Genomic DNA, 27,558 nt, shown 5'->3' on the forward strand with positions numbered 1-27,558 from the left:
CCTCCCTTCAGGCCCTCACTGTCTCTCAGTTGTTACAGTGTTTGTTTGGCAACTAATTAAGCAAAAATGTCCTTTAACCAAACTATTTGCAAGCTTGGTGTTAGATTGGCCCTTAGATTAGCTTTGGACCATGCACACACACATTCAGTAGGAGTAACTGTATCTCCTGGCTCAGTTTATCTACCACTGAAGCTGTAAATGTAGAGCTGCAGGTTTTGATCTGCACCATTCTCCACCTACCCTTCATCCCCATACTCGCCTGCACCAGGCCTTCTGCTCCCTGGGCCCTCCCCTCGCCGGGCCCTCCCCTCACTGGCTCCCGGTTAAGAAGTACCTCGATTTTAAAACAAAAATCCTCAGCTGTGTTTTAAAAATTATCTCCTCGCCCACCCCTTCCCCACAAGCCCTTCAACATTCCAACATGTGTAATAGACTCACAGCGTCATACAGCATGGAAACAGGCCCTTTGGCCCTACTCATCCATGCCAACCAAGATGTCTACCTAAGCTAGGCCCATATCCTTCTAAACCTTCCCTATCCATGCACCTGTCATTTAAATGTTGTTATTGTGCCTACCTTAACCACTTTCTTTGGCAGCTTGTTCCATATACACACCACACTCTACATGAAGAAGTTGCCCCTCAGGTCCTTTGTAAATATTTCCCCTCTCCTCTCTGGGTGAAAGATTGTGTGCATTCATCCTATCTACATCCCTCATGATTTTCTGCACCTATATAAGGCCAATTCTGGCTTTCTGGAGATTCATGAATTTTAATCACTCTGCCACTGGTGGCTGTGCTTTTGGTTTCTAAGCTCTGGTACCCCTTCCCTCTAATTCTGCTGTCCTTTGGTAATGAATGGGTTTTGTTTTTACAGACATCTAAGCCGATTTTGTCTGTGAGTTCCAAAGTACACAAAATTCACTCAATATGGTAATCATACCTCCATAGCATTGTAATAAAATGCATCAAAAGCACATGACTTATAAGAAAGAACGGTTATTAAAAGTGGAAAGAGAGAGAAGAAACTAGTCCTGCCATTGGTGGGAATGAATGTATGTATGCACGTTGGATTTTTGAGTTTAATAATATTATGGGAGCTCGTTTATATGTTGCAGTGTCCATTTGTAATCCAGGGACAGCCTGTATCTTCCTCTCTCCACTTTTTAAGATGCTTATGTAAAATGTTCCTCTTTGACCCAGCTTTTAGTCAACTGCTCTAATATCCCCCTATTTTGGCTGAGCATCTTGAGATCTTTTACAATCATAAGGATGCTGAGGTAGAAGTTAATATTTGGTTGCCATCACAAAGTGGATGGAATGGTTTCAGCTATCATAGTTTTCATTAGTTAATTCTTCCTAATTTCTGATTACTAACCTGATTGTACCCAAAATTAAGTATTTTTTTTCTTTTTCATCTCTCACTCCTCTGATGGCACTGACTCTTGCTGTGCTGTAATTAATAGCCATTCACTCAACAGCTTGCCATAGTCGTCCTGAGTAATCCTGCAAAATGAGGGCTGCGGTTGATTTTTGTCCACAAGGACAATGAAAGTGAACCAGATCTCAGCAGTGTTCAGCCAGCATCCAGGAACAAATAATTGGAACAAGCAGCACTGTGGGATTTTGATATATCCAATTGATGAGCCATTGTTCAATGTTTTCCTGATGACCATGAAGTACTCTTTTGCTGCATCACTATGTCTTTGAATCATGTACTCAAATTTGTAGCAGGACTTAACCCCACAATCTTCAAATTTGGAAGAAAAATGCTTCCCACTGTATCAAGCTGAAATAAAAATGGACAATACCAGAAATACTCAGCCAATCCTCTGTTCTCACCTCTTAACCTTCCACCACCCCCCCCAACCCACCCCACAAAAAAACACCCTTCTTTTCTCACTTTTCCAGCTCTAATGGAGTGTCCATCATCAGAAATGTTGATGCTGTTTTTCTCCCCACAGATGCTGTGTGACCACCAGCATTTTCTGTTCTGGATTTCCAGTACCTGTAGTGTAATGCTGCAAAATCCATGTGCAATTTTTCCTCAACAGGAGTGGCTAAGCTGTGTGATTCAGAACAAGAACTACTTCCACATCCCAAACAGAGTAATGAACGTACCAGTGACCTACTTCGTCTGTCTATCTTGGGTCTGCATCTGGCAGTCAGTATACTAACTGACTTATTCGGAGCTTACAGCTTCAGAATTTTAAATTTAAATGCATCATGCAGATTATGTTTCTTTTTTATATAAAAAAAACATTTTTGTGGGTCCAAACTCCCTTTCAAAATGTATACATGGTGAAGTTCATGAGGATCACATGTGCTCCCCAGATGATGTACAGGGAGGTCCAAATAATTAGTGAAAGTCAAAAATCTTCAAATGCTGGAGATCAGAAATGAAAACAGAAAATTGGGAAATACTCAGCAGATCAGGCAGCATCTATGGTGAGAGAAACTGAGGTAATGTTACAGTCAATGACTTTCAATAGAGAAGTGAGAAAACAAGTTTGTTTTTGTTCAGTCCACAAGGGAGTTCCTGAGCTTGGAGTTACCGATCACTTGAATTAATGACCGCACTTCCACTCTCTGTCTTTGGCCTCCTGCTCTGTTCCCATGAAGCCTATCCACAGCTCAGTTCTGAATACAAGGTCATCCTCCATAACTCAGATTTTCTCTCTCTAACGATAATGCCACATCTCCTCTGTATTTCCAGGATCTTCTTTTGCTTCAGATTTCCAGCAACACGTTCTCCTTTTTTCTTTATTCTCTCTCCCACTTCCTCCGTTAATTAGAGAGCTCCGAAAGTATTTTGTCACCTAAGTGATCTTAGTCTTCACTCTACCACAGACATTCCCTTTCTTTTCTCTCCTCCATCAAATGTGCCAGTTTTCTCACATTTCCAGTTCTGGGGCAGAGACGTTCTCCAGGGAATGTCACCTGACCAGCTGTGTCATTTTCAGCATTTTCTGTTTTTATTCCAAGTAGTTAGTACAGGTGAGCTGTTAAATGAAGGAGTCTCCATGGAAGTAATAACTCCAGGATAAAAAGGGGCAGAAATGCACTGAGTTTTAGACTGTTACTTGTTACTTCAAACCTGCTTAAAAATTTTCTATACCTGATAATGGTCAAGCACCCTTCGAACAACACAATGATTGATAATGCCTGTCCATCAAACTCACTGGCACAATTAATTGCAGTTGTGCCATTCCTTCATGATTTGACTTTTTTTTTAAAAAGGGAAGGCAGTTTAAAAGTATGCACCTATTTGCTACTTATTCATTCTCTTTTTCTCCCCCCTCCATTTATCCAATCTGTCTTCTCTTCATTGCCTTTTTGGTACCTGACTTGACGTTGACTGTAATTCACTCTTCTCGGTGCTCCCAGTGTCTTTTCCCAACTGCCAAACCATAGTGCTTAATAAAGAGAAATCGTGTTGGTTTTGCTGTTTACTTGGGAACCAGATCCCATGTTTCCTTCACTACAATGTTATTAGCTTGCGCATTCCGCCTAAATTAAATATAAACAATAAGTAAATGTCATACTTCAATGGTGGTAAAAATGATCAATGCAGTACCAATTTAGGTTGTATATATACTTGCAACTTCTAAAGGCTCTTGATTTGCTCAATCCATTTGTTCAAGAAAATTGTTTTTGTTTATAAATAACCAGTCTAAATCATGCACTTGTGCTTCACAGAACTTCATTTAAGCAGGCTGCTATTATTTCATAGTTCTTGAAGGTTTCCATAAGTTGCTTTTATTCCTTCTATAACTTTTCTAAAACTTATAGTTGAGGCTTTTTATTGTTTGTATGCCAGGTCTTACAGTAGAGCCAGCCAAAAGTATGATTGTATTTGAGTGGTTAACTCGTTATTGAATGAAAGAATAGTGACAGTGTGTGGAAGTTGTTGCTTTAAAGTCCTACTTCTAGCAAGCAACTCAATCTGTCAGCACAATTGTTCAAGTCTGCCTTTGACTTGATGTGGTATTGTAGTATCTGGGGTAGGCAAATGTCAGGTTATAGGCTAAAGGTTAAAGATGTAAGCAAAGTAGGTTAATGTTATTTATTAACAAAAGTGACCATGACCTGTAACTGGACCCAGTTTGTTCATTTTAGTAAAGGAAGCTTTCAGAGTTTTGGTGGTAATGTTCATTCTGCCATCTGGAATTTAATGGGTGGTGTAGAATGTCTTGAAGGGAGGGTATGCATACCTGTCAAATCTTAATGAGTTACCAGTATTTCTTGTGGATTCCCTTATGTTTTGTAGTCTTACTGGTGTGCGGCACATTTCACAGTAATAGACTGGATTATGCCTTGCCCACGCCTCGTGTTACTCCTCATAGGATGCCTGCAGTCACACTTCCCTTTCGCATTCCGACGTTTCCCATCATCCTCGGCCTCCTGGTTACGGCTGTTCCACAGGGTGAAGCAGTCTGCAAGCAGCAACCAGGCCTCGGGCGCTGCGCTCTGTGCCCCTGACCTGCCCTGATAGTGATCTCTCAGCTTGTGTTCTCACAAAGGCCTTCTCCACTGTTCCTAAACTGTTCTGACCATCGGAGATATTTAGTCATGACAGAAGTATATTTAAATAATTTTTAAAAATTAAAAATCCAATTTACATTAAACAGTTAAAGTAACTTATTTGAAAACACATTCAACTCATGCAAATTCATAAAAACATTAAAATAAATGAAAGTTTAAGAAGAACACTCACTCAGCTACATCTATCTTTTCTATGCAAATGTCAAATAAATAGGGCCTTGCGAGAAGCTCTGAGGGGTCAGATACAAACTGAGTCCGATCCCACGGTTCAGTATTTTATGGAACTGCCCTGGTCTCTATGCTGACTCCGGGCAGATACAGACATAAGGAGCATGTTGATTCACATTCTGCGATTAGCTGCTGCTCCTCCACATTACTGTTGGCTAGCCACCAACGTGATCTGGCCCATTAAACCATCTTATCGGGTATGTGCGAACGTGACCCAGGGAAAGAGCTTAATGGAGGGGAGCCCATATCAAAAAGGTCAGAGGGAAATTGCATCCAAGGAGGGACACAGGGAGCCAGCAGGAGTTGCAACCACGGCACTTCCACCCAACTTTAGATGTTGGACAGCCCACTTTCCACTGCCTTAAGGCACAGGAATAAAGACCTAGTTGGCAATGTCCAGGGGATAAGTGGGCCAACAGAAGCAGCGATGGGAGTGGGTGGCTTATCATATTAGATGCGAGATAGTTAATTGTCAACAATAATTGATGAAGCCCTTGTCTGCAGATTTCAATTTTGTTTTATTTATTCATTTTCTGGGATTTGGGCATCAATAGCACAACCAGCATTTATTGCCCATCCCTAATTGCCCTTAAGAAGGTGGCGGTGAGCTACCTTCTTGAACTGCTGCAGTCCTTTTAATGAAGGTACTCCCACATTACTAGCAGGGAGGGAGTTCCAGGAGTTAGACTCAATGGCAATGTAGGAATATGTTTCCAAGTCAGGATAACATGCAAGTTGGAGGGGAACTTGGCCTTGCACTTGTTGGTGATGGAGGTCATGGGTTTGGGAGGACTGTCAGAGGAGGCTGGGCAAGTTACAGCAGTGCATTTTGTAGCTAATATGTACTGCAACATTGTGCACCCCTCATAGAGGGAATGTGTGTTTAGGGTGGTGGGTGGGTCAGTATCAAGCAGGTTCCTGGTTGAAGTTCTATTCTGGGTTTCCATGCAGTAATTTTGCATTATTGTTATATTACACTATTTCCTTTCTATTTCTTCATGTTTCTTGATGAATAGAAGCAACTCTTACGGGTTTCAAATTCTTTTGGTTCAAAAAAGGGTTAATAGATATGGATAAGCAGACTTCTAGGTTTGTCAAATGTTAGTACTATGATGCTCACAAATTTTATGATGCAGTGCCTCATTGTAACTGTGATGGAAATGGGAAAACCGTTGGATTGTTTACTGCCTATCTAAGCTCCTCTTTGCAATGAACCTTTTCACCCAATGTCCTACCTCATTCCTCCCTGTTCATATTCAATGGATGGTGGAAGTAAAGTATTTCAATAGTTTTAAGGCAGGGGTAAATACATTCTTGATAAGCAAGAGGGTGTAATGTCATCATGAGTAGGTGGGCTGTGGAGCTGTAGTTACACTCCGATCAGACATGATGTTATTAAATGGCAAAGCAGGCACAAAGGGCTGAGAGGTCTACTCCTGCTCCTAATTTGTATGTTTGTTCTTCTGCAGAGTGGGCGGCAGATTTCACTATGCACTGGGTCATTAGTGCACTGTTTTTCAATCCTTGCAGTACATGAGCCCCTGTAGAGATTGGCACACTTCAGGATATCCCCCACTGATTTTTGGCATACTTTCAGCAACTGAGTCGAGAATTGGAATGCAATGATAGTTGAACAAAGAAAAGCTCTTCCTGTTAAAGAAAATTTGTCCAGAGTACAAGAGTAGAATAATTTGGTAATGTGTGGACAAAAGAGAAATCTGATTTATAAATGCACGGTAATTTGATCATTTCTCAGAGGTTCTATGAAAGTCTTAGGTACTCCAGTTTAAAATGTATGATCCAGTGTTATTGTCTGTGTCATTTGCAACTTCCTGTTAAATTGAACCAGCTGACCTCTGCACAGTGCTGGCCCACTCACGAGCTGACAGAACATTCCTCATTATAAGGGATGGGAGTAATGAGTATGCCTGAGTCTTGCACCAGGTCTTTGGATAGAGCTACAGACACAGCTTTTAGTTCGAAGGATAGTTGCGAATGATTATCACAGCTGCAATGTTGGTTCTGACCGTTCTCTCTGACACAAGGCAATGTTTAGATTTAAAGAGATTTCATGGCCAATTTCTTCCTTCAGTTGGTTTGGTAAAGTTTTAATATTAATGGCAGCTTTATAGTATCTTTTCAGCAATCCCTTAAATTCTACACGGAGTTTGGTTGGATGGGAGTGTTTGCCAGAGAATTAACATCCCGCTGCAGCCTCTCTTTTTCCTATGCTGGCTGTGCACAATCCTTAAAATTAACTTTTTTTTATATCGACTCCAACAGAGGTCCATTCAAAAAGAATTGTGAAATAGTAGTAAGAACAGGTCATATGTCTCCTCAAGCCTGCTCTGCAAATCAGTAATATGGCTGATCCTACGCCTCAATTCACCTTCACACTGGGTATCCAAACGTCTGTAAACATTGGCCTTGAATATGCCCAATGACTGAGTACTAGGGGAAGAATTCAGAAGATTTAAATCCTTTGAATAAAGTCCTGAGCTCAGTCCTGTGGCCTACCCCTTATCCTGAGACTTCTGCCCCCCAGTTCTAGCCTCTCTGGCTTAACCATAGAACAGTACAGCACAATACAGGCCCTTTGGCCCACCATGTTGTGCCGCCCTTCAAACCACACCTAAGACTACCTAACCCCTTCCTCCCACATATCCCTCTATCTTAAATTCCTCCATATGCTTATCTAACAATCTCTTGAACTTGACCAACGTATCAGCCTCCACCACACCAGGCAGCGCATTTCATACACCAACCACTCTCTGGGTGAAAAACATCCCTCTGACATCTTGCTTGAACTTCCCACCCATTATGTTTAAAGCCATGTCCTCTTGTTTTGAACATTGGTGCCCTGGAAAAGAGGTGCTGGCTGTCCACTCTATCTGTTCCTCTTCATTATCTTGTATACCTCTATCATGTCTCCCCTCATCCTCATCCTCCTTCTCTCCAATGAGTAAAGCCCTAGCTCCTTTAATCACTCCTCATAATCCATACTCTCTAATCCGGCAGCATCCTGGTAAATCTCCTCTGCACCCTTTCCAACACCTCCACATCCTTCCTATAATGAGGCAACCAGAACTGGACACAGTACTCTTAAGTGTGGCCTAACCAGAGTTTTGTTGGAACAGTCTCTTCACATTCATCCTCAGAATCCCTCTCAGAAACTTGTGTGTTTCAATGAGATCTTCTCTCTGTCAATGTGTAGAGGCCAAGATTACTCAATCCCTTGTCATGGACAGCTCCCCCATTCAGATGAATCTAAGTGCCACTGCCTCCAAGGCAAATACCTCCTTGGGCACGGGGATTGAAACTACACACAGCACTTCAGGCATGGAGTCGCCAGATCCTAAAACAGTTACAACAAGATCGTCTTCCTCTTATGCTGCAAATCCCTTGCATTGAAGGGCACCACACTACGTAATTGCTCACTTTACCTGTATGTTAATTTTCATATTTCATGAACAACTTGCCTAGATACTCTGGACCCTAATATTTGCCAGTTTCTTAGCATTTAATGATTAATTTACTGTTTTCTTTGTCCTACCCAACCTTGCATTTCCTTTTATTTTACTCATCTGTCATCACCTTATCCACTCAGTTAACCGATCCATATACTTTTTGGAGATTCTTTGTGTCCTTCTCACAGCTTGTGTTTCCACCTAGCTTTGTATCATTGCATGTGGTCCTTTCATCCATTGGTTATAGTTTGTAAACTGATATCACAGAATTCATCTTCATAACACCTCACTACTAGCAAGCTGCCAAATTGAAAACAGCTTATTCCTGCTATTTTCTGAATTTTAACCATTACCCTCTCTATTTATGCTGATATTTTATCCCAGCATTATTTTATGTAGCAATCTTTTTGTGTGATGCTTTTTAAAAAATCCAATTTTATTACATTAATTTATTCCACATTAACTCTTTTGCCAGCTATATTGGTGTGTCTATCCCTTCATTAAACCATATTAACTTTGCCCAATCATATTCAGCATGACCTCAGACCAACTGGTCTCTACTACCCTTTTATCCCCCTCCCCAAAAGGTGGTTTTCCATTTGCCACTTTGTAATCCACTGTGGCTCTTCCAAAATGTGGAAGATCATCACTGCTGCAAGCACTATCTCTTTTAGAGCCTGAGGATGAAGGCTGTAAAGTCTAAGGGAGTTGTCAGGTTTTAGTTCCCTTGATTTCTCCTGTATTTTTTCCTCGGTAGTACTAATTATATTAAGTGTCTCATTTTCATTAAACCTTTGTATCTCCATTATTACTGGTATGTTTATCATCATCTTCTGTGACGATTTAAACAGTAATTGTTTAGTGCCTCAGCCATTTCTTTATTTCTGAGGATTAACATTTTGTCCTTCTCCTTTTCTTACACAGCTGTAGAAACACTTGTATTTCTTAATAGTTTATTGTTGAATTCTATCTTCCCCCCTTATCATTTTTTTTGTCATTCATTGCTCTCTATCCTGTTTTCTACTCTTCTTTCAACATTTATCTAATACTATTACTGCCATGGGAGACTTCAATCTACATGTTGATTGGATGAACCAAATTATCAAGGGTATCGTAGAAGAAGGATTTGTGGAATGCGTCAGGGATTGCGTGTTAGAGCAGTGCATTGCAGAGCCTACCCAGGAACGTGCTATTTTAGGTTTGATCTTCTGTAATGATGAAGGGTTAACAAGGGATCCTATGGTTAAAGATCCTTGAGTGGGTAATGACCACAATGTGATCAAATTCCAAATGCAGTTTGAGGTGCATAACCAGTGTCTTCAATTTATATAAGGGCAATTATAATGGTATGAGGGAGGAATTGTCTAAGGTGGACGGGCAAAGAGACAAGTCAATAGAGGAAGAGTGGCATATATTCAAACAGCTGGTCTGATAAGGAGGCAGTACAAAGGAGATTCACCAGGCCAATTCCTGGGTTGAGAGCATTGCCCTACAGAGGGAGACTAAATAGTTTCACCTAAACTCCAAGGAATACAGATCAGTGAGGGGTGACCTTATTTCAAACAAATAAGATCCTGAAGGGGCTTGTCAGGGTAGATGTTGGGATGTTTTCACTGGTGGGAGAGTCACGAACAAGGGAACCTAACTACTAGATGAGGGGCCGGTCATTTATCACTGAGGTGTGTAGAAATTTCTTCTCTCAGTGGGTGATGGAAATTGGATCATTAGAAGTATTTAAAGTGGAGGTGATAAATATTTGATAGATCAAGGAATAGAGGGAGATAGAGAAATGGCACAGAAGAGGAGTTGAGGCCAGCATAGATCAGCCATGATCATATTAAATGGTGGGGCAGGTTTGAATAGCCTTCGGCCTACTGCTGTTCCTATTTTCTTGCGTTGTATAATACTACCCTTACTCGCTTTCATTAGCCACCAGTGTGTAACTTTCCCTGTGGAGCTTTTGTTTTAAATGTCATAGATTTATACAGCACAGAAACTTTGCTGAGAAATATATATTTTTTAACCATTTGCCATTGTTTATCTGCTGGGAAACCTTATTCTAATTTTCCAAAATGCTGTCGCCAATTCAGCCCTCATATTTTATTCCAGTTCAGAACTAGCCTCTGACTGAATTCTTTCTTCTTGAACTGAGTACAAAATTTTGTTATACTTTTTCCTGAGAGGCTCACTTAATATGAATTGGATTGACTTCAGATTTTATTTCATAGCCAGAATTGAATCAACCAAGAATAATGTATCTGTTTTTAGCTCTTAAATTGGGATTAGTATAATGTATTTGAAGTGTATTGAAATTTGTTATGTTGAAATCCCAGTCTGGAATGTCATGGATTAGTACCTGGTAATTCTCTCTATTGTTGCTCTCCCTCTCCTGAAACTGTGGGTGGTTTGCATTATAATCCCATCAGTATCAATTGCCCAAAAGGTTTCCTTTGAAATTTGCAAAACTCAACCACCCTTCATCTGATATCAATGGATTGATTGCTGGAAGGTCATTGGATTGTGAGTGTTCTGGATGATGATTCTCCCTATCCAGTCCTGGACTCTGTCATCATTTGTTATCTGTACACTTATTGGGATCAGCTGATGGGAAAGAAACCAATGAATGAACTTTTCTTGTACTCATGGTCCAGTATGTAGGAAAGTTTTTATTGTTTCAGTTATGCTGTCAGCAGGCAAGTAATTGATGAAGTACATGTCCTTAAACATCTCTTTGTAGCGGCTGCTACTGCGATGTGAAAGTAAGACACTAGTCGATGAGTTGCAGAACAAAATTGACTTATTTTCCTGCCTTGCATGGGCCTTTTAAGAGGAATGGTTCCCACCCACCGAAAACAGAAATGACGTATGCGCTACGTCATCAAACTTTTCCCGCACGCGGGTTCTCCCCGTCGCTCAGGGAAGACGAAGGCCCAGCGCCATCTTGGGCCTCGCCGCTCCGACGCACGACCCGACCGCCAAGCCGGTTCGCTTGCTTGGACGGTGAGTCGCTACATCTTTGTATTGGAAAGACTCGAGTACTTTCCTCATGCATTTATTTTGAATATGGAGATGAGAATGAAATGAAAATAAAAAAAAAGTAACTTTTTACATCATTATAATTCATCTCTTTTCTCTTTTAATCTTTTGAAACACTTGTATTTAATGGATTTTGGATTAAGTGATACTACGTGCCCGCACATTGATTCAGAGGTGAGGGATTTTGAAAAAATGAGAGGCACAATGTTATCCATCTTAAAGAACCTTGTTACTACATGTTGTTATTTAGAAATAATTGGAGTACTTTTCACCAGATAATGATTTGCGTACAGAGAGGAATCGAACAACATGCTTTCAGCTTTTCTATTACAACTCAGTTGTTCATTATTTTACACGGCTGAGCTATTTACTACTTCACACAGCTGTGAATGATTAAATGACCTGGAACGTCATGAAAGGGTGAGTGTGCTACAATGGTGGCTTCTTCCAATGTAGCACTGCTGGTTTTCATTGAGAGAGAGCCCTTAAAAAGTAACATCAAGCTATGGAGAGCTGAAATTGATGTCCATTGTAATAAATATTTACATAGTTATAATGTTGAAATGTTAGAACACAATTGATATATTTCCAGATTTGTCATTTTGTGGTTGATGGACATTAGCCGCAGGCAGGAGACCGTTCTATTTGACAAATGTCAGGTTTTATTTGGAATATGACCTCCTGTGAGCAACAGAAAGGCTTGTCAAAAATAAAATCTGTCTGGCCTAATAGCAACCTGTTTGTGGATTTGGAATCTGTACAATCAGGACTGGATTTACTCGTCTCCGGAGCTATTGCAGTTCAACTATTTCACTGACATCTAAATGGCAATGTGCAATATACCCCAAGTATATCCAGTCTATAAAATTAGGACAAATCTAACCTGACCATTCAGCCCTTTCTCATCCTCCACTCACTCATCAGCAAAAGTGCTGGAGACATCATTATCTACCACTTAATACCTAATTCCCGTTTGCTGATGGTCACTTTGGGTTCCACTGGAACCAAACTTCCAGACTTCATCTCAGACTTGATCTAAACTTGAATGCAAGACACGATTGCCAGAGGAGAAGTGATTTTGATTGTATGTGGCATCATGGAAGCAATGAGCTGAGGATGAAACCAGGAGCTCAAGCCAAAGTGGGGGTTGTGGGAATTTGTTCATTGGCTGGGGCTATACCTGACAACAAAGAAGGATGGTTATGATTAGTGCAAGCCACATGACTGCAGAGGTTCATCAGGAAAATGTTTTCAATCCAAAAATTGTTGGATTAATATATGTTTAGCATCTTTAAGATCTTCTTCTCAATCTCTCCACCATATGCACTGCAGGAGGTAAGAATGTGAAAGAATATTCCCCTCCCATGAATGGATCCAGCTGCATTTGCAGTTATGAGCGCTATGCCATTAGGGAAAGAGTGGTCTGTTTCATGATTATACTTTTAAACTTGTTATTCAGTCATTCTGCTACTGATGCATGATGTCACATACAAATAAAATACCCTGCAACAACTTTATAGTTATTTTGATAGCATTTTCCAGCTCAGCAAATTCTAACATCAAGAAGGTTAAGAGCATTAGGATCAGGACCCAAGGAGACCAAAATTCAATGGATTACAAACAGCCAACAGGAGAAGAAAATTTCTCAGAGTCAATGATGTTCAGCATGAATCACTTCAGCAATAATTAAATCATCAACAAGTTCTCTTCCAAATCATGTAACACCTTGACTTGGACGTGAAATGATATTTGCACTCTAGGTATAGTGTCGCCAGTGCCCTACATACCTGAAGCATAACCTCCCTACTTCTGTATTTGTTTCAGTTAGCAATAAACTATTAACTTGCTGTTTGCTTTCCTGACTATTCGCAGTGTTTTCATACTAGCGCTTTATGAATCATGCACTTGGACACTCAGATCCCTATACATACTAGAGCTCTGCAATCTTTCACCATTTAGATAATACACTTACTTTTAATTTATGCTGCCAAAATGAACAATTTCACATTTTTCCACTTTATACTCCATTTGCCAAGTCTTTGCCTGCTCAGTTAATCTACCTATGTCCCTTTTTAGCCTTTTATCCTCTCCACATCTTATGCAGGTAACAAGTGCAGGGGCTTTGAATCAAACATTCTTTATGAATGTGAATAATGCTCAAGTAGTTGCAGAGACTAATACAATAATGTATCAGAAGTCTTACCCCCATGGGGTATAATTCTTAAAAGGTACATATGACACTGCTTTCCCTTTTTAAAAAATAAAGCTATATTAATGACACACATCTACATTGCCAATTAACTTTGTACAAACATACAGCTATATGTGAATCTAATATTTCTGTGTCATTAGTCAATCTAATTTAATTGATCTACAGTATCAGGGAAGCAGGGGAGAGAGTAGGCATGTGGTATTGAGAGAGAACACAAAAAAAATAGGATCAGGAATAGGCCATCAGACCCTTCACACTTTAAACATGGTTTATTACTTTGAACATGATATATTTCTCATTCTACTGAGAATTTAAAAACCATGGTCGTAGGTTGCAATTGTTTGATCCAATCTTTCTTGACAAGTTTTTGAGTGCTGAACATGTTGATGATGCCATCACGTGCACAAAATAATGAAGTGATACGATACCTGCTTTCAGGTGAAATGCAACAAAATGTGTCCAGTTTCCCAATGGGCATGACTTCTGCCAGAAATGGACACCAACTCCTTGAAGCATGTAAAAATCATCCCTTGTGCATGATTTGCTCATTTAAAAAAAAATTGAACTAATGGGTACAATCTGTAGATAAGGATGAGTAGATGATTAATTCTGCCATTGGTCACATGATTTGCCACCTAGCCTTAAATGAGATTGGATACTTACTGAAAGTAACCTTGCATGCTTGCCTGGTGGGGAACAATTTCCTATCTGGTTGATGCCACTGACTGCTTTTCCAGATATTGCAGCTAGTTGCTACACGTAGTGACATTCTGAATGTCATTATGGGACTTAAGCCAAATCATATTATATAGACACACTTTGTGTTGGATTCTACTGTCAGTGGATGTAACTTTGGAGACTCCCAAGGCAATCCTAGGAGAATAGCATAATTGGGCTCAGCTCTGTTTGATTTAGTACCTCTTCCCATTGAACTTGCCTTCCAATAATCTCTCAGTTCCTACCTTCCCCAAACTTCACCCATTTATCCAATAGAGAAATAGTGCTAGGCTGACGCACTGCTTTACTAGTGCTACATGCCTAGATAGAAAAATCTGCAGTGGCTATAAGTGATGCGGGCAGCTGAAGTGAGTGTGACTTTGAACAGCAAAAAACTGATGTGGACAACCACAGCCCACACTGCTTATTGCTGTAATGTTACTAGGTAGAAGCATTTAATTTTCTGTGATGCAGTTTGAGACAAAGGAAAATTATATATAGCCCTACTGAATAATTAGCACTTGGAGAAAAGTAAGGTCTAGTTGAACTGATTTTAGTGAATCTCAAATGGCTGTGAACATCTGATGTACCTCAAGATGACAATCCAGGATTGAGCATCTCTCCTTTGCTTAGAAGGTGGATGGCAATAATTTTGTTTTGTTGTATATTTATGATCCTCACCATTACATCTGTCAGTAGGAGGTTTTGTGCTTTGATCCCTTTTGCCTGTTGATGACTGATTATGAAAATTGAAATGCCAGGTTCTGCTAATACTATATACAAATTAGTAACCTAATTATATCTTTACTCTGAATGCACATGATACTTTAAGTTTGTAGGATATTGTCATCACCGTTAATTTGAACTGATTGTTGATTTCTACATTTAATCTCCTAAGTAAATCAGAGGCCACTTGTCTGCATTACATCTGCTTGCTGTGTTACCTTGGTCCAGGCAGTTGATTAGTTTCCTTCAATTTAACAAGTTATCCCTCCCCCTTTAGCTCTGCAGTTGAGTGACCTTTGAACTCTTATTTCTGGCAGCCCAGCTGATGTTTCTATTCCCTTTGTGTTTCAGGTGTCTCTGGTGCAGTGGACAGAGTGTGTGGGCCTGACTCTTGTAGGCAGGGACCAATCCTCCATGCAGCTGAGGACACCAGGAGGACAGATTCTGAACTTCACTATCCTGCAGGTGTTCCCATTTACCTATGAGAGCAAACGTATGGGAATCATTGTCAAAGTAAGTGTTGAAAAGCATACTGAACTAAATGGTTATCCATTAACTAGTGTAATCCAAATCCTTCCTTTATCCATCAGCTTTACTTTTGCTTTTTCCATTACTTGAAGGTCATGTTGGGATCCCATTCCACAGCAGTGTGATCAGTTTCTCGGAATGATGAAACGTGACTGTCAATGTGATATAAATGTGGAGGGGGGGGGGGGTGATAGGATAGCTTTATTAGTCACATGTACATCAAAACACACAGTGAAATGCATCTATTGTGTAGAGTGTTCTGGGGGCAGCTCACAAGTGTCGCCACACTTCTGGCGCCAACATAGCATGCTCACAACTTCCTAATCCGTTCTTTTTTGGAATGTGGGTGGAAACCAGAGCACCTGGAGGAAACCCACGCAGACACAGGGAGAATGTACAAACTCCTTACAGACAGCAGCCGGAATTGAACCCGGGTCGCTGGCGCTGTAAAGCTTTACACTGATGTGCCATGGCCTGGTTCCTGAAGTGGTGATGAGTGATTGGGCCTTTGGTTGGCATGAGAGTTCTGCCAGCATTATTTATTCCGAGTAGTGTTCCTGACACTGCAGCAGTGTCTGAGCAGGGACGTGACCTTAGCCTGAAGTGAGGTATTTCTATGACCTCCACCCACCCTGCCATCACCTCCGAGCCTTGCTTTCCACACTGTCGTCTCCATTCCTTTTGTTGTTACCTCGCTGAACCTGCTGTTGCCTCACTATACCTGTTGTTGCTTCCATTCCCCTCACAGGCGGCACTTCATTATCGCCATGGGCCTCCTGGTTTTTGTTTACCCACTGGTGATTGATAAAGTGGAGATTTATTCCCTGTGTGATACCTGCCAATCAGTGTCGACCTCTAAACAACTGGCTCAGAACGGGCATGGGGAAGGGTTCTTAATGTGTGTGGATCATGTGCAAAGCTCATTTGGAGCCTGGGCTTGGAGGGAGCTGCTGACTGGATGTGTAAGCACTAGGAGAGTCTGGGGAGTCATTGGGAGGGAAGTGTCCTTTGGAGTTTGGGAGACTCTGAGGAAAGTGCTGTCCCACACCATTCAGTGAAGTTCGGGGCTGGATCTTTTTAGTTGGGACTGTCCTGACCCAAAACAGGAGGGATGGTCACCTTACTCCACTGGATTCCCCTATCTCACCCAAGCGCCATTATGAACTAGTATAAAAGGAAAAATACTGTGTACTAAGTAAGTAGAAAACCTGGAAATGTTCAGCAGGATAATCATTGTGAAGAGAAAAACAGAAGTAAACTTCAGGACTTAAGAAGGATCAATAACCTGAAATATTTACTCTATTTAGCTCCACACAGATGCTGACAGACCTGAGTATATTTTCAGCATGTTCTTGTTTAAGCTCCCACATGTTGAGGAATCAATGAGCTATTTGACTGTGGAAGGTATTGCAATATTGGTGATCCCGTCCACATTTTACATTGAGATATGAACTCAGCCTGGGCTGCTAATGGAGAATAAATTTCTAACTGATTATTTCCCCCTCCCTTGCTTAGGGACACCAATATTTCACAAGTTAAGATCGGATAACTAAAGAAAGGCAAGAGTATTAAACGCCAAATGTTCCAGCTCCTCTTGCAGAGTGGCTTATTGAATAAATTGATTAAATAAATTTACTGAATTGTGGCAAGTGCTCTTTGCATGCTTTTTTGTTTTCAGGCATATTTTTTTTCTCCTAATACTTTTAAATAGTCAATGGTATCACAGATATCAGTTCAAACTAGAGAATGCTTGAAAAATCCTGTTCGTTAAGGCAAAAGCTGCAGCTTGTGCACAGCAAGATACTTTAGCAGCAAAAGTAAACTTGCAATATTTGTCATCTATATGACCATGTTAATATTTTTAGCTGCCATTTCCTGTACTGCTTTGTGGTAAGATGCATTAAAATTGATCTATTTAATCTCTGGAACATTTCTCTAAACATAAACTGCTTTTAGTTTACTACAATTTGACCAAGACTGGATAAACTCTGACTTCAAATCATTCTTGAACTCTGTTATTTAATTTTTGGGCCAATTGGTACCTGACTTTAAGAGTTTGTTTCAAACAAAGTAAGCAACATTATAAATATATGCATCATTCTAATTATGGACGTAATTTATTGTTGCCAAGTGACTCAAAGCACGCATTTGTGGTAAAATAAATCTGTAGCCTTTTATTAAGTAAGTAATTGGTTCTGTTCACATTATTTGATGATAATGTGGGACCTTGCTGTGCACACATTGCCTGCCTACAATAAAACAGGGACTGTATTTCCAAAGAACATCTTTCTGCAAAATACTTTGAGAGACCATGAAGACTTTTACATAGATACAAGTGTTTTCCTTTTTATTCTATTAACTGCCAAACATTGGTAGAAATGACATCTTTTCTTTTAGTTTAAATACCAGGAAGCTCTTGAGCTCAGGAAATAACCAAACTTAATTCAGCATCTCCTTTTAATTGTTATTGAATAGAAAAATGATCATGCCTGGGTTATTTATAAAGGAAACACAAAGTGGGTAATGTACAAAGCTCTGATGTTTGTCACAGCACACACCTCATGAAGCCATCTATTTTGTACATGAACTGGCTGTAAAAAGTGTTGGTCCATGGAGGCTTGTGTGTTATTTGATTAAATAATGGAGAAATACAGTTATATTTAGAATGCACACTTTCAATTTAATACTGATACAAAAACCTTTAGATGTTGAGTGTTAAAGGTGGAATGAAAATCTAATTTTCTCCTCCTCTTTGTCCCTTCCCCTCTTCCCTCTAATCATTGTTATGCAGAATTCTTTGGTACCCACTATTTTGACCAACAATTATGTGTGAATCCGAATGAATGCCAACAGCTTAATTAACGAAAGGGCCAACGCAGGCAAGCTAAACACTGCCCTTCCTCTGTGGCTACACTCAGTGGGTTGGGGGCAAAGGACTGGCAGGGAAATGATGCTGCAGTCAGTAGCTGGAGCATGAGCTGCCCTTCCTTTCCATGACTCGAGGAAGTTGAGGCTGATTATTGTCACCTCTGAGATCACATGATCATAGAACCGTACTTGGCTTCTCACTGGTTAATCTTGCTGACCCATTATAAGACTAATTCATAAAGTGTTTTACTTTGGCATTTATAAGTGTTTGTTATTTTTCATTCTGTGAACTGGATTGGCAGTTCAAAACAGCTTTCTTGCAAACTTAAACCAAGGTGGGTGAAAGGCAGGTGTGAAGAGATACACGGCAGGGTGATGTCATGTTATGAAGAGTCTATCACAGCCACATATACCCACACTTTTTCTTGTATGACTCTTTCCCCTTCTCTTACCTGCAATAATTACTGCAGCAGATCTTGGCTGCAGTGACATGCCATGGCTAATGTCTGCAATGAAAGATGCAACAAGGCTGCACAAAGCTGACCAAGCCAAGTATCTGGTTCCACAAAATGGTGGCATATTTCTTGAACTTTTTCAAAAGTTCAGAGAAGGTACCATTTCCTTGCATTTAGAAACCAAATAGTCCTGATTGTGGTGTCTTAAATCAGAACTGAGATAGCTGTGCTCAGGAGGAATTCTCTGCATTCCCAGAGGAATCATGCAGCCCAATCAAGTGGTTTCAGTGCTCCAATTAAAATGTCAAGCCCTGTCACCCAATTACCATGATGGAAGGCTTCAACACTCTCTCGGCTAACGCACGACCGATTCAGAGTGATGTTCACGTATTATTTGTCCACCTATTGGGCATTGATTCTGGAGCAGTCACTTGCTAGTTTTGCTCTAATTCTTGATGTTGGCAAATTGATGTTGCCACATCAAACACTATGATTCACAGTCAGTAATATACAAAGCAGATGGCCAGAATTGAGATCTTCACCAGTGAATGCAATGGAGGTAATGAAGACTGCAAACCAGAGGATACCTTGAGCATCTTCACAGTGTGCTTTCCAAAATCAGGGTGATGTCTGGACTTTGCCCATGTCTACATCCTGATATATTAAAAATCCAAAAACTGAACTAGCAGAGAAGCCTGGACATTTTGTTAAAGTATTTCTTCCCAAGTTGAGTGATAACTTACAGTGGTTTCACCCCTGTGGCCATAATGAACAGTTGCTCTTTAACTAAGAAGACTATTTAAAGATGCATATTCAACATATTGTGAGCAGGTACACTGCCTTGTTTGCCCAATCATCCAATTGCTTTGGTTCTCTGTACTAACTGTTTCCAAATACTGAGCATCAGATTGCTAGAAGTTCATTCAGTTATTATCCCACAAAATGATTGTGGTCCAAGTGCTTCCTCTACTGAACACCGAGGGTTCTGCCCCCTAAAATAATAAAAGGGCAAGAAGAAAATCAATTTATTTGGACAAGGTAGAGACATGAGTAACTGACTGTGGTAATCTCCCTAAGTCTGATCACTTTAAACATAGTTGCCAGAAATCTTACATCATCTCTGCACCATTTCTATCTTATGTTAAAGGAGAATGCCAAAGGATGTAAATACCAGAAGATATTTACATCCTGCATCTACATTAGCAAACACTGACCACTACAATCTATCTGCTCTGCTTCCTTGTGTTCGATCCTTTCCTTTATCTAACTTGTACACAGTGAGGCAACAGTTTGGAAAACTCAGCAGAGATCATTTGCAAAGTAACAACGTCCTGTTGACCTTGGCTGGGAAAATAGCTAACGTGCATCAACTGCTGAAACTACATTAGTATTTATAAACAGTGGCTGCTTCTAGCATGACAGGAAGTCCTGTTTTATTATTCACAAGCAATGTTAGCCACAGACTTGATCAAATGTATTACATTTCTGCTTGATCCATGAGCAGTACTTCCAGAGCAACCAATTTAATTAAAATTTATCAATCTGCAACTTTATTTCATATACTAGTTCCACAAAAATAAGGACTGATTATAAAATAATTTAATTAACTGAAGTTGAAATTATGAAATTCACAACAATAACTATGTTTCTCTATTTAAAGTCAGCTAGCAGCAGTTTGATGTCACAGTGCATTAACCACCCCCAGATGTGAGTGATTTGTAGCAGGGCTAGTTTAAAATAACAAATGGACATTCAATATTGATTAATTATCTTTTTAGTTGTGAGGATAGTTCATCTCTTGTCAAAGCAGAACGCTGTATACAGAGAAGTATACATTGCTAGGAATGTATTTTAAAGTTCAGAAATATATTGACATAATGATCTCAGATAAAAATGTTTTTCAAGACTTCCTACTTATAATCATAGTGCATGCAGACCACAATGTTTATAAAAGTATAGTTTTTCGAACACTCCTCATTGGCGTGCTGAATGTAGTCAAGTTGTTTTAAAATAACATTTCATTCTTTGCTGAATCAGCTGAAAATGGGTTCGGGAATAGAGTAATGAATAGAGGGCAGTTTCTTGGATGCACAGTTATATAGCACAAAGGTGAATTCTTACAGTATTTCATCTTTGTATCCAGTATTTCCTGAGGAAAGGTTCAGATATATGATTGTGTTTATTTGTGAGCTCTCCCTGGAGAATTCCTTTGATGTGCTTTGGCAAACTTTCATTCTGTTTGTGACTGAGAGCTAGAGAAACAAAGGACTGCAGATGCTGGCATCTAGATGAAAAACACGATGATGCTGGAGGAACTCAGCAGGCCAGGCAGCATCCGTGGAGAAAAGCAGGCGGTCAACATTTTGGGAATATTGACCACCTGCTTTTCTCCACGGATGCTGCCTGGCCTGCTGAGTCCCTGCAGCATCATTGTGACTGAGAGTACCGTGGTTTTCTGTTTCACATGCAGATGACCAATAATGAGTGTTAACTTAGACAACATTTTAAATGAGTGGGTTAGTGCTTTTTAACACTTGGTAAAATGAGCTTCCTAAACTGCTCCTTTAAAATCTCTTCAAGACCTTTTTCTTCATCGCCACTCCCCTTCCACAACTCCATTCCTGCTGACCCCCCCAACTTCCCACCACCCGAGCCTATTCTTTCACTCATTATGTAGGCATGTTTTTTCTGTACATGTATTGTTGAAGTACGCTGGCACTTTTTTTTACATTAAAACAATTATTTTAATGGAAGTTGTTGATAATATCAACAATGTAAGAAGTTGCCCTTTAATTGGGGAAGAGCTGAAAAGGGCAAGAGCAGTTGTGTGAAGCTCATTAGGGTCATTGGTCCTTGCAGGAATTTGGCAGTGAACAAAGTACTCAAGCTGTTCATCTAAGTGCCCAGTATCTATTGTAATTGTGTTTCTTGTTCAGGATGAATCCACAGGAGAAATTACATTCTACATGAAAGGGGCTGATGTTGTCATGATGGGAATTGTTCAGTACAATGACTGGCTTGAAGAAGAGGTATGTATTCTTCCTCATTTTCTTTATCAGTATTAAAGGAATCTTCCTGTAAAGGGGCGCTGATATTATTTTTGAGTATTTGAGCGCAAATACTCATGATATGTTTTAAAAACAACAGGAAAATGTGGAAAGGTTTTCAATATTTATAAAGGCAGGCTGCTCACATTGTGAACAAGATTTGAACTTCTGCACCTGATGAGAATGGGGGTTAATACTGGGGCAGCTGCCTTGGCTTAGGGCTCATGAATTTTGACTCTTGCAACATGGACAAGGGTCTCATGAATATGGAAAAGATTGGATTCCAGGACCTTAATGCCATGATAACTTGGGTTCCTGCAGGAACTGCTGATGGTAGCTGCTTGGAAGCAGGAGGAAGGCCAGAAGAGGCCCTGAAACATTAGCAATTATATTATCCCCTGTGTGAGAGGAATGTATTTCCAGACTCCACAAGGAAATACTTGGCTGGCTCCATGCTAGGTTTTCATTCTCCTTTCCCTTGATTATGATGCATCTGGGCCCTATCTGATTATCCCTTTTAAGCTGGATCTACTTCCTTATGTTCACAGTGACATCCTCCTGCTGCCCAAAATCCTATCCCCCTCCACTAACCCAGAAGGGAATTGCTGGGTTATGTGGGAGACAGATAAACTAATATTCAGTATTAGAACCTGACCGGTGTAGCATTAATGTTTTACCCTCTACCCATGGAAAGTCTCACAACAGGTCTTTAGGAATTATTAAATATTTCCATAAAATATTTGTATGAAGTCATGGTCCCATATAGTATTCATTGTAGTACCTGCAGGAATTCATGCAGATTTATGATTTGTTGGAAGAAATGTCCATACGTGGATGAAGTTGTGTAACTGGGACTTAGCTACTGAACATACAGGAGGGCATTTCTCACGTAGCTTTAGCTGCTTTATGTTTCTGACAGATAATTTTCCAGATAATGAATGTAAAGAATCTGACTTGTTTCTGTTGTTCTGTATATTTCTTGATTACAGTGTGGCAATATGGCCAGAGAGGGACTTAGAGTTCTGGTTGTTGCCAAGAAGTCCCTAACAGAGGAGCAGTACCAGGATTTTGAGGTAACCAGCTCTCTATTTGAATTCTCGTATCAACAGCTATCCACCAGTAGCTTAGTGAGTGTATTCAGAGGAAAATCTCAGTTCATTCCTATTTATGCATAAAAACCATTCAAGATCCATGGGGATCAATATTTAGATCCATAGTGTACAATTTTTGAATGCTATAGATGCTGTTTAATTTCCAAATGCTTATGGAACATTGTTTTGGATGCTGTATTGGTGAGGGTATAACTGCAGAAAATACCCACTGTTGGTAGCCAGATAATGACAGTAATCACCAACAACACTGATTCGATAACAGTGCCACTGTGGTGATGCTCAGTGTTCCAGCTACTTTAACTCCTTAAATATGCACAACTGAACTGTTCAACAGCTGCATTTAAAGGGATCATAAACTATGGTTTTATTTTGCTGAAGCAAAAGCAATGAACCTGTTTCCAGCTCCTTGAATGCTTTTTTAGCGATCACTGCAGGAAATGAGCATGTTGGATGAAGACTGACTGAGGCTCAGCAGCGATGCTTCTCCAAGCTGCTGCTCACTGTCAGAACACCAGAATAATGACCATTTAGTAAGAACCAGAGTTCATCCATAAAAATGTACTCCAGAATGGAGCAAACATCTTAGAATAGGGAAGAAAATGTGTGGCTTTTTGTCAAAGTCGTCACACCTTTCACTGGCAAAGTTCTGTCAAACTTTCCAAACAAATTTATTTTGAAATTGAATGAATGAATGTAAAAGATGTCTTTTCTTCAGAATCGTTATAATCAAGCAAAGCTGAGTGTACATGATCGGTCATTGAAAGTTGCAACTGTAATTGAGAGCTTGGAGATGGAAATGGAGCTGCTTTGCCTGACTGGAGTGGAGGACCAACTTCAGGCTGATGTCAGGCCTACCCTGGAGATGCTGAGAAATGCTGGGATAAAGGTAAGAAACACAGGGCCTAAGCACAGCAAAGCCAAAGTTCTGCTTTGGCTGGCTAACTTCAGTTTTAGTTCTTGAGCTCTTGTCGCCGTTGGGCAATCATGTTTGTTTTTGTGGAGATCTGAAATATAGGGATACAGCTGAAATTTGTCTGCACTCTGAACTCTAGCTGGTATGAGGAAGCTTTATATCCAATGATGTCAGTGCACTTGGTCATCTCCCATGCTTACTGCAGCCTTCAGAGTTATGTACACTTCATATCATGTTGCATCAATTCTGATGTTATTCATTTCTGGGTAATTTTACACCTTTTTTTAGGTATGGATGCTCACTGGAGACAAACTTGAAACAGCAACTTGTACAGCAAAAAATGCACACCTGGTAACCAGGAATCAAGATATCCACATTTTCCGAACAGTAAGTATTTGCACTTTGGTGACAGGAGACTGAATATGCACACTGATTTTTTTGTTTTCATTGTTACTGCTGGATCCCCAAACAATTGGATGACATTAAACTGTGCAATCTTTAAAGCCATGTGTTTCTTTCAAAAACGCTGTGCCGACACCAGCATTTCTTTTACTGTTATTCCACCTTTTGAAAGTGTAGGAGAAGATGATTCTCAGCAGTTCCATCACTGGTTATGATGTCTTTTGCTGTGTTTATCTTCAGGGGTGATAATAATCAGCTCTGATGTTTGCCCAAGTTGTAATTTTTTAAAAATGCATCCAGGGACAGTGTCCAACTATTACCAAGCGTGCTCCCGGAAGGGCCCAGCAGAGAGCAGTCAGCAGCTGATTTCTCTCTCCATTCTTGCCTATCCCCTATATTGCCAGCTGAAAGATAGTGAAGTTCATTATTTTCTCTTAATAATATTCCACCTGAAACTTAAATTGCCTTGGCACAGTGGTACCCAAAGCTAACGGTTTGAAGGGTGAGCTTTCATTGCACTGCATTGAGATGTTAATGTAGACCAGTACTTCAGTGAGTGCAGAAAATGAGCTGCATTTCAAGAGTTGTTTCCCATTGGGTGAGACAGCTGTAGATTCAATAAAATGTATGCAACAAACCACCACCAGAGAACTTGGTGCACAAAAAAATGGCTATTTTTATTCCATATTGTTATATTAAAGTTAATCACAATCCTTGTTTAAATTTCCCATCTGTTTAAATGTTCAACTCTGAAACCTCCTTGTTTACAGTTGCTGTAAATATAATAGTGAACAAGCTGACCAAAGGCACTTCAAAAATTACACTTTTCTGATTTTGTTCTCTCTCCCAGTTTCCTCATAATAAAAATGCGCTGTAGCTACTTTGTAGCTTGACTGTTACTTTAGCTAAAGTATAACTTCCTATTAGCAAGTAAATGAAATTCTATGTAGTAGCCCAGTCTGCAATGAAAAAGAATGCCGCAGCTAGTTTGGGACGTATTTCATCATCACTAGCAACTTGGTGATTATGTGTATCTGCCAGCACACTGCTATTGTAAAATAAATATGGCTCAAGTAATGGATAATAATAAAAAAAAGAATCACTGCATGTTTTTGTTAATAGTTTCTCTTCTTACCAGTTTTCTCTCGGACATTAATTCCAACCAGAATGCTGTTCTATGGATCCTGGGTTCACCTACCTACCTCCCAGTTTTTATTCCTCATATATCTGTGCCTTGCCAGTGTATATCCAGCACATTTCTCATATTTCAGGTTAATCTGTACTGTTAGTGTGTTTTATTTCTAGATAACCAATCGAGGAGAAGCACACTTGGAACTTAATGCTTTCAGAAGGAAACACGATTGTGCTCTGGTCATATCTGGAGACTCACTGGAGGTGAGTATTTATTTTAGTTACATGCATGCCTGTCATGTAACTTCACATCATGTTAAGTCAAGCCATACACTATCATTTGCAGATGATGGATTTCAGTCAAAACATATGGGGCCCTGTCTTAACAGTTATTCTACAGTTGGTTCTTTTCATCAAGGTAAAATTCCCCTTGATCTATCCCATGAGGTAGAGTAACCCATAGGAATTGTACAATGAAATGTGTTCAGCTGTGCCTGTTGTACAGGTCGGATATCAGTGGCGTTGTCCGTTAGAACCATTGTAAATGTACGTATAAAACATTTTCTTGTAGAGAGCATTAGAGGAGAGATCTGAATTAAATCCTAATTGATCAGCTTTAGACTGTGTGTACAATCTAATATGAATTGAATACCTCACTATTACAAGTGATTTCTTTCTCCTTTAGGTATGCCTGAAGTTCTATGAGTATGAGTTTATGGAACTTGCCTGTCAGTGCCCTGCTGTAGTCTGCTGTCGATGTGCTCCCACGCAGAAAGCACAGATTATACGCCTGTTACAGCAGCGGACTCGCAAATTAACATGTGCAGTAGGTGAGAAGTCACAAACTTCCTCACATTGTTACTATTATCAAGACTGTTTCTAGAATTATTTTTCAATTAACTCAGAGTTTGAACCTATTAACTTCAACAGCAATAACATTTTAGCATCTTGAAATTATGAAAATGCCCCAAGTCTCTTAACAGGAGTGTTGGCAAACACAGTTTGGTATTAAAACGTGTAAGATGTTAGAAAGTCGATTAAAAAGAACTTTGTTAAAGAAGAGAGTAGAAAAGGGCAATAGTTGCATGTGAGGCCAGAATTAGAGGAGTGTAGATCTCTCTGACTTTGAGAGAAAGAGAGTTATAGGCAAGGGAAGGTTAAAGATGGATAATTCGCATTAGATCAAGTAGGTCCATCTTTACTTGAAATAAATACAGGGAACTGAGTTTGCTATGAGTGTGTTGTACCATAGGTCAGTATAGTCCGAGTGATAAGAACTTAAAAAATCATGGTAGGACCAGGCCATTCTTCCCTGCTCCACCATTCAATGAGATCATGTCTGATCTTTTACCTCTGTGCATCTTTCCTGCATGAACCCCATATTTCTTGATTCCCTTTATCAAAGAATGCATTGACCTCTTTCTTAAATTTACTCAGCAACTGAGCTTCCACCACTTAGCAAATTCTCAAATTCACCTATTCCTTTGTACAATCCAATTGTAAAGAAGGTCCAGCTGTTAATTGTGTTTACAATTCGTGGCAATAGGACACAAAACCAATGTAACAGCTATTATAAGATAAATCTGTATTTTTGTAAAAAAATAATTACCAAGTTTACATCTGGTAAATGTTACTAAACAAGGATATAGGTATAAAATGTAAATAGTGATCAAAGGCAGAGCCAGTGGTCCCACTAGTGCTGAACAGCACCACTTCCTGGCTGCAAGGTGGCAGCACACCATTGCAGCAAACACAGGCATGCAAATTCATCTAAATAATGCTGGTTTTCTTCTGCATTAAGTGATCAGAAATTGACTTTACACTGAAAAGCACAGCAGTGACCATTTCAGGAACACTTCACATAACTCTGAAAATACCACTGAAAGCTTCCAGGAGTGACTTTCCCCCTTCCACCCTCGGTGTCACTTTCATATAATTCCACATGCATTGCTCCCTTTGAGACATTACAGAGGAATTTAGACCATACTGTCCCATAAATACCTGTTGTTAGACTCTCCTGGGAATGACTACTGTTGAGTGGTTCCAGGACAACCATGTTTTACTTTTGCAGCAATGGATTGGGACCTGTATAAAGTAAGTCCCGTATTATTGATCCTTTGACCACTCACTTCCATTCCCACCTCAGATAATTTTGTTCCATGCCCCCCAAGA

General features: G+C 39.9%; 1 protein-coding gene across 1 annotated transcript in view; it reads left to right on the top strand.

Moving 5' to 3' along the window:
* LOC127578672 (probable phospholipid-transporting ATPase IIA) overlaps positions 1-27,558 on the top strand; it is a 109,935-nt gene that overhangs the window by 47,561 nt on the left and 34,816 nt on the right. Inside the window, exons 15-21 of the mRNA XM_052030937.1 lie at positions 15,282-15,443; positions 21,718-21,810; positions 22,818-22,901; positions 23,656-23,826; positions 24,142-24,240; positions 25,561-25,650; positions 26,072-26,216. Coding sequence (XP_051886897.1) covers positions 15,282-15,443; positions 21,718-21,810; positions 22,818-22,901; positions 23,656-23,826; positions 24,142-24,240; positions 25,561-25,650; positions 26,072-26,216 — 844 coding nt within the window. The remainder of the gene's footprint in view (positions 1-15,281; positions 15,444-21,717; positions 21,811-22,817; positions 22,902-23,655; positions 23,827-24,141; positions 24,241-25,560; positions 25,651-26,071; positions 26,217-27,558) is intronic.

This window comes from Pristis pectinata, chromosome 16 (genome assembly GCF_009764475.1).
Source record: "Pristis pectinata isolate sPriPec2 chromosome 16, sPriPec2.1.pri, whole genome shotgun sequence".
NCBI classification, from domain to species: Eukaryota; Metazoa; Chordata; class Chondrichthyes; order Rhinopristiformes; family Pristidae; genus Pristis; species Pristis pectinata.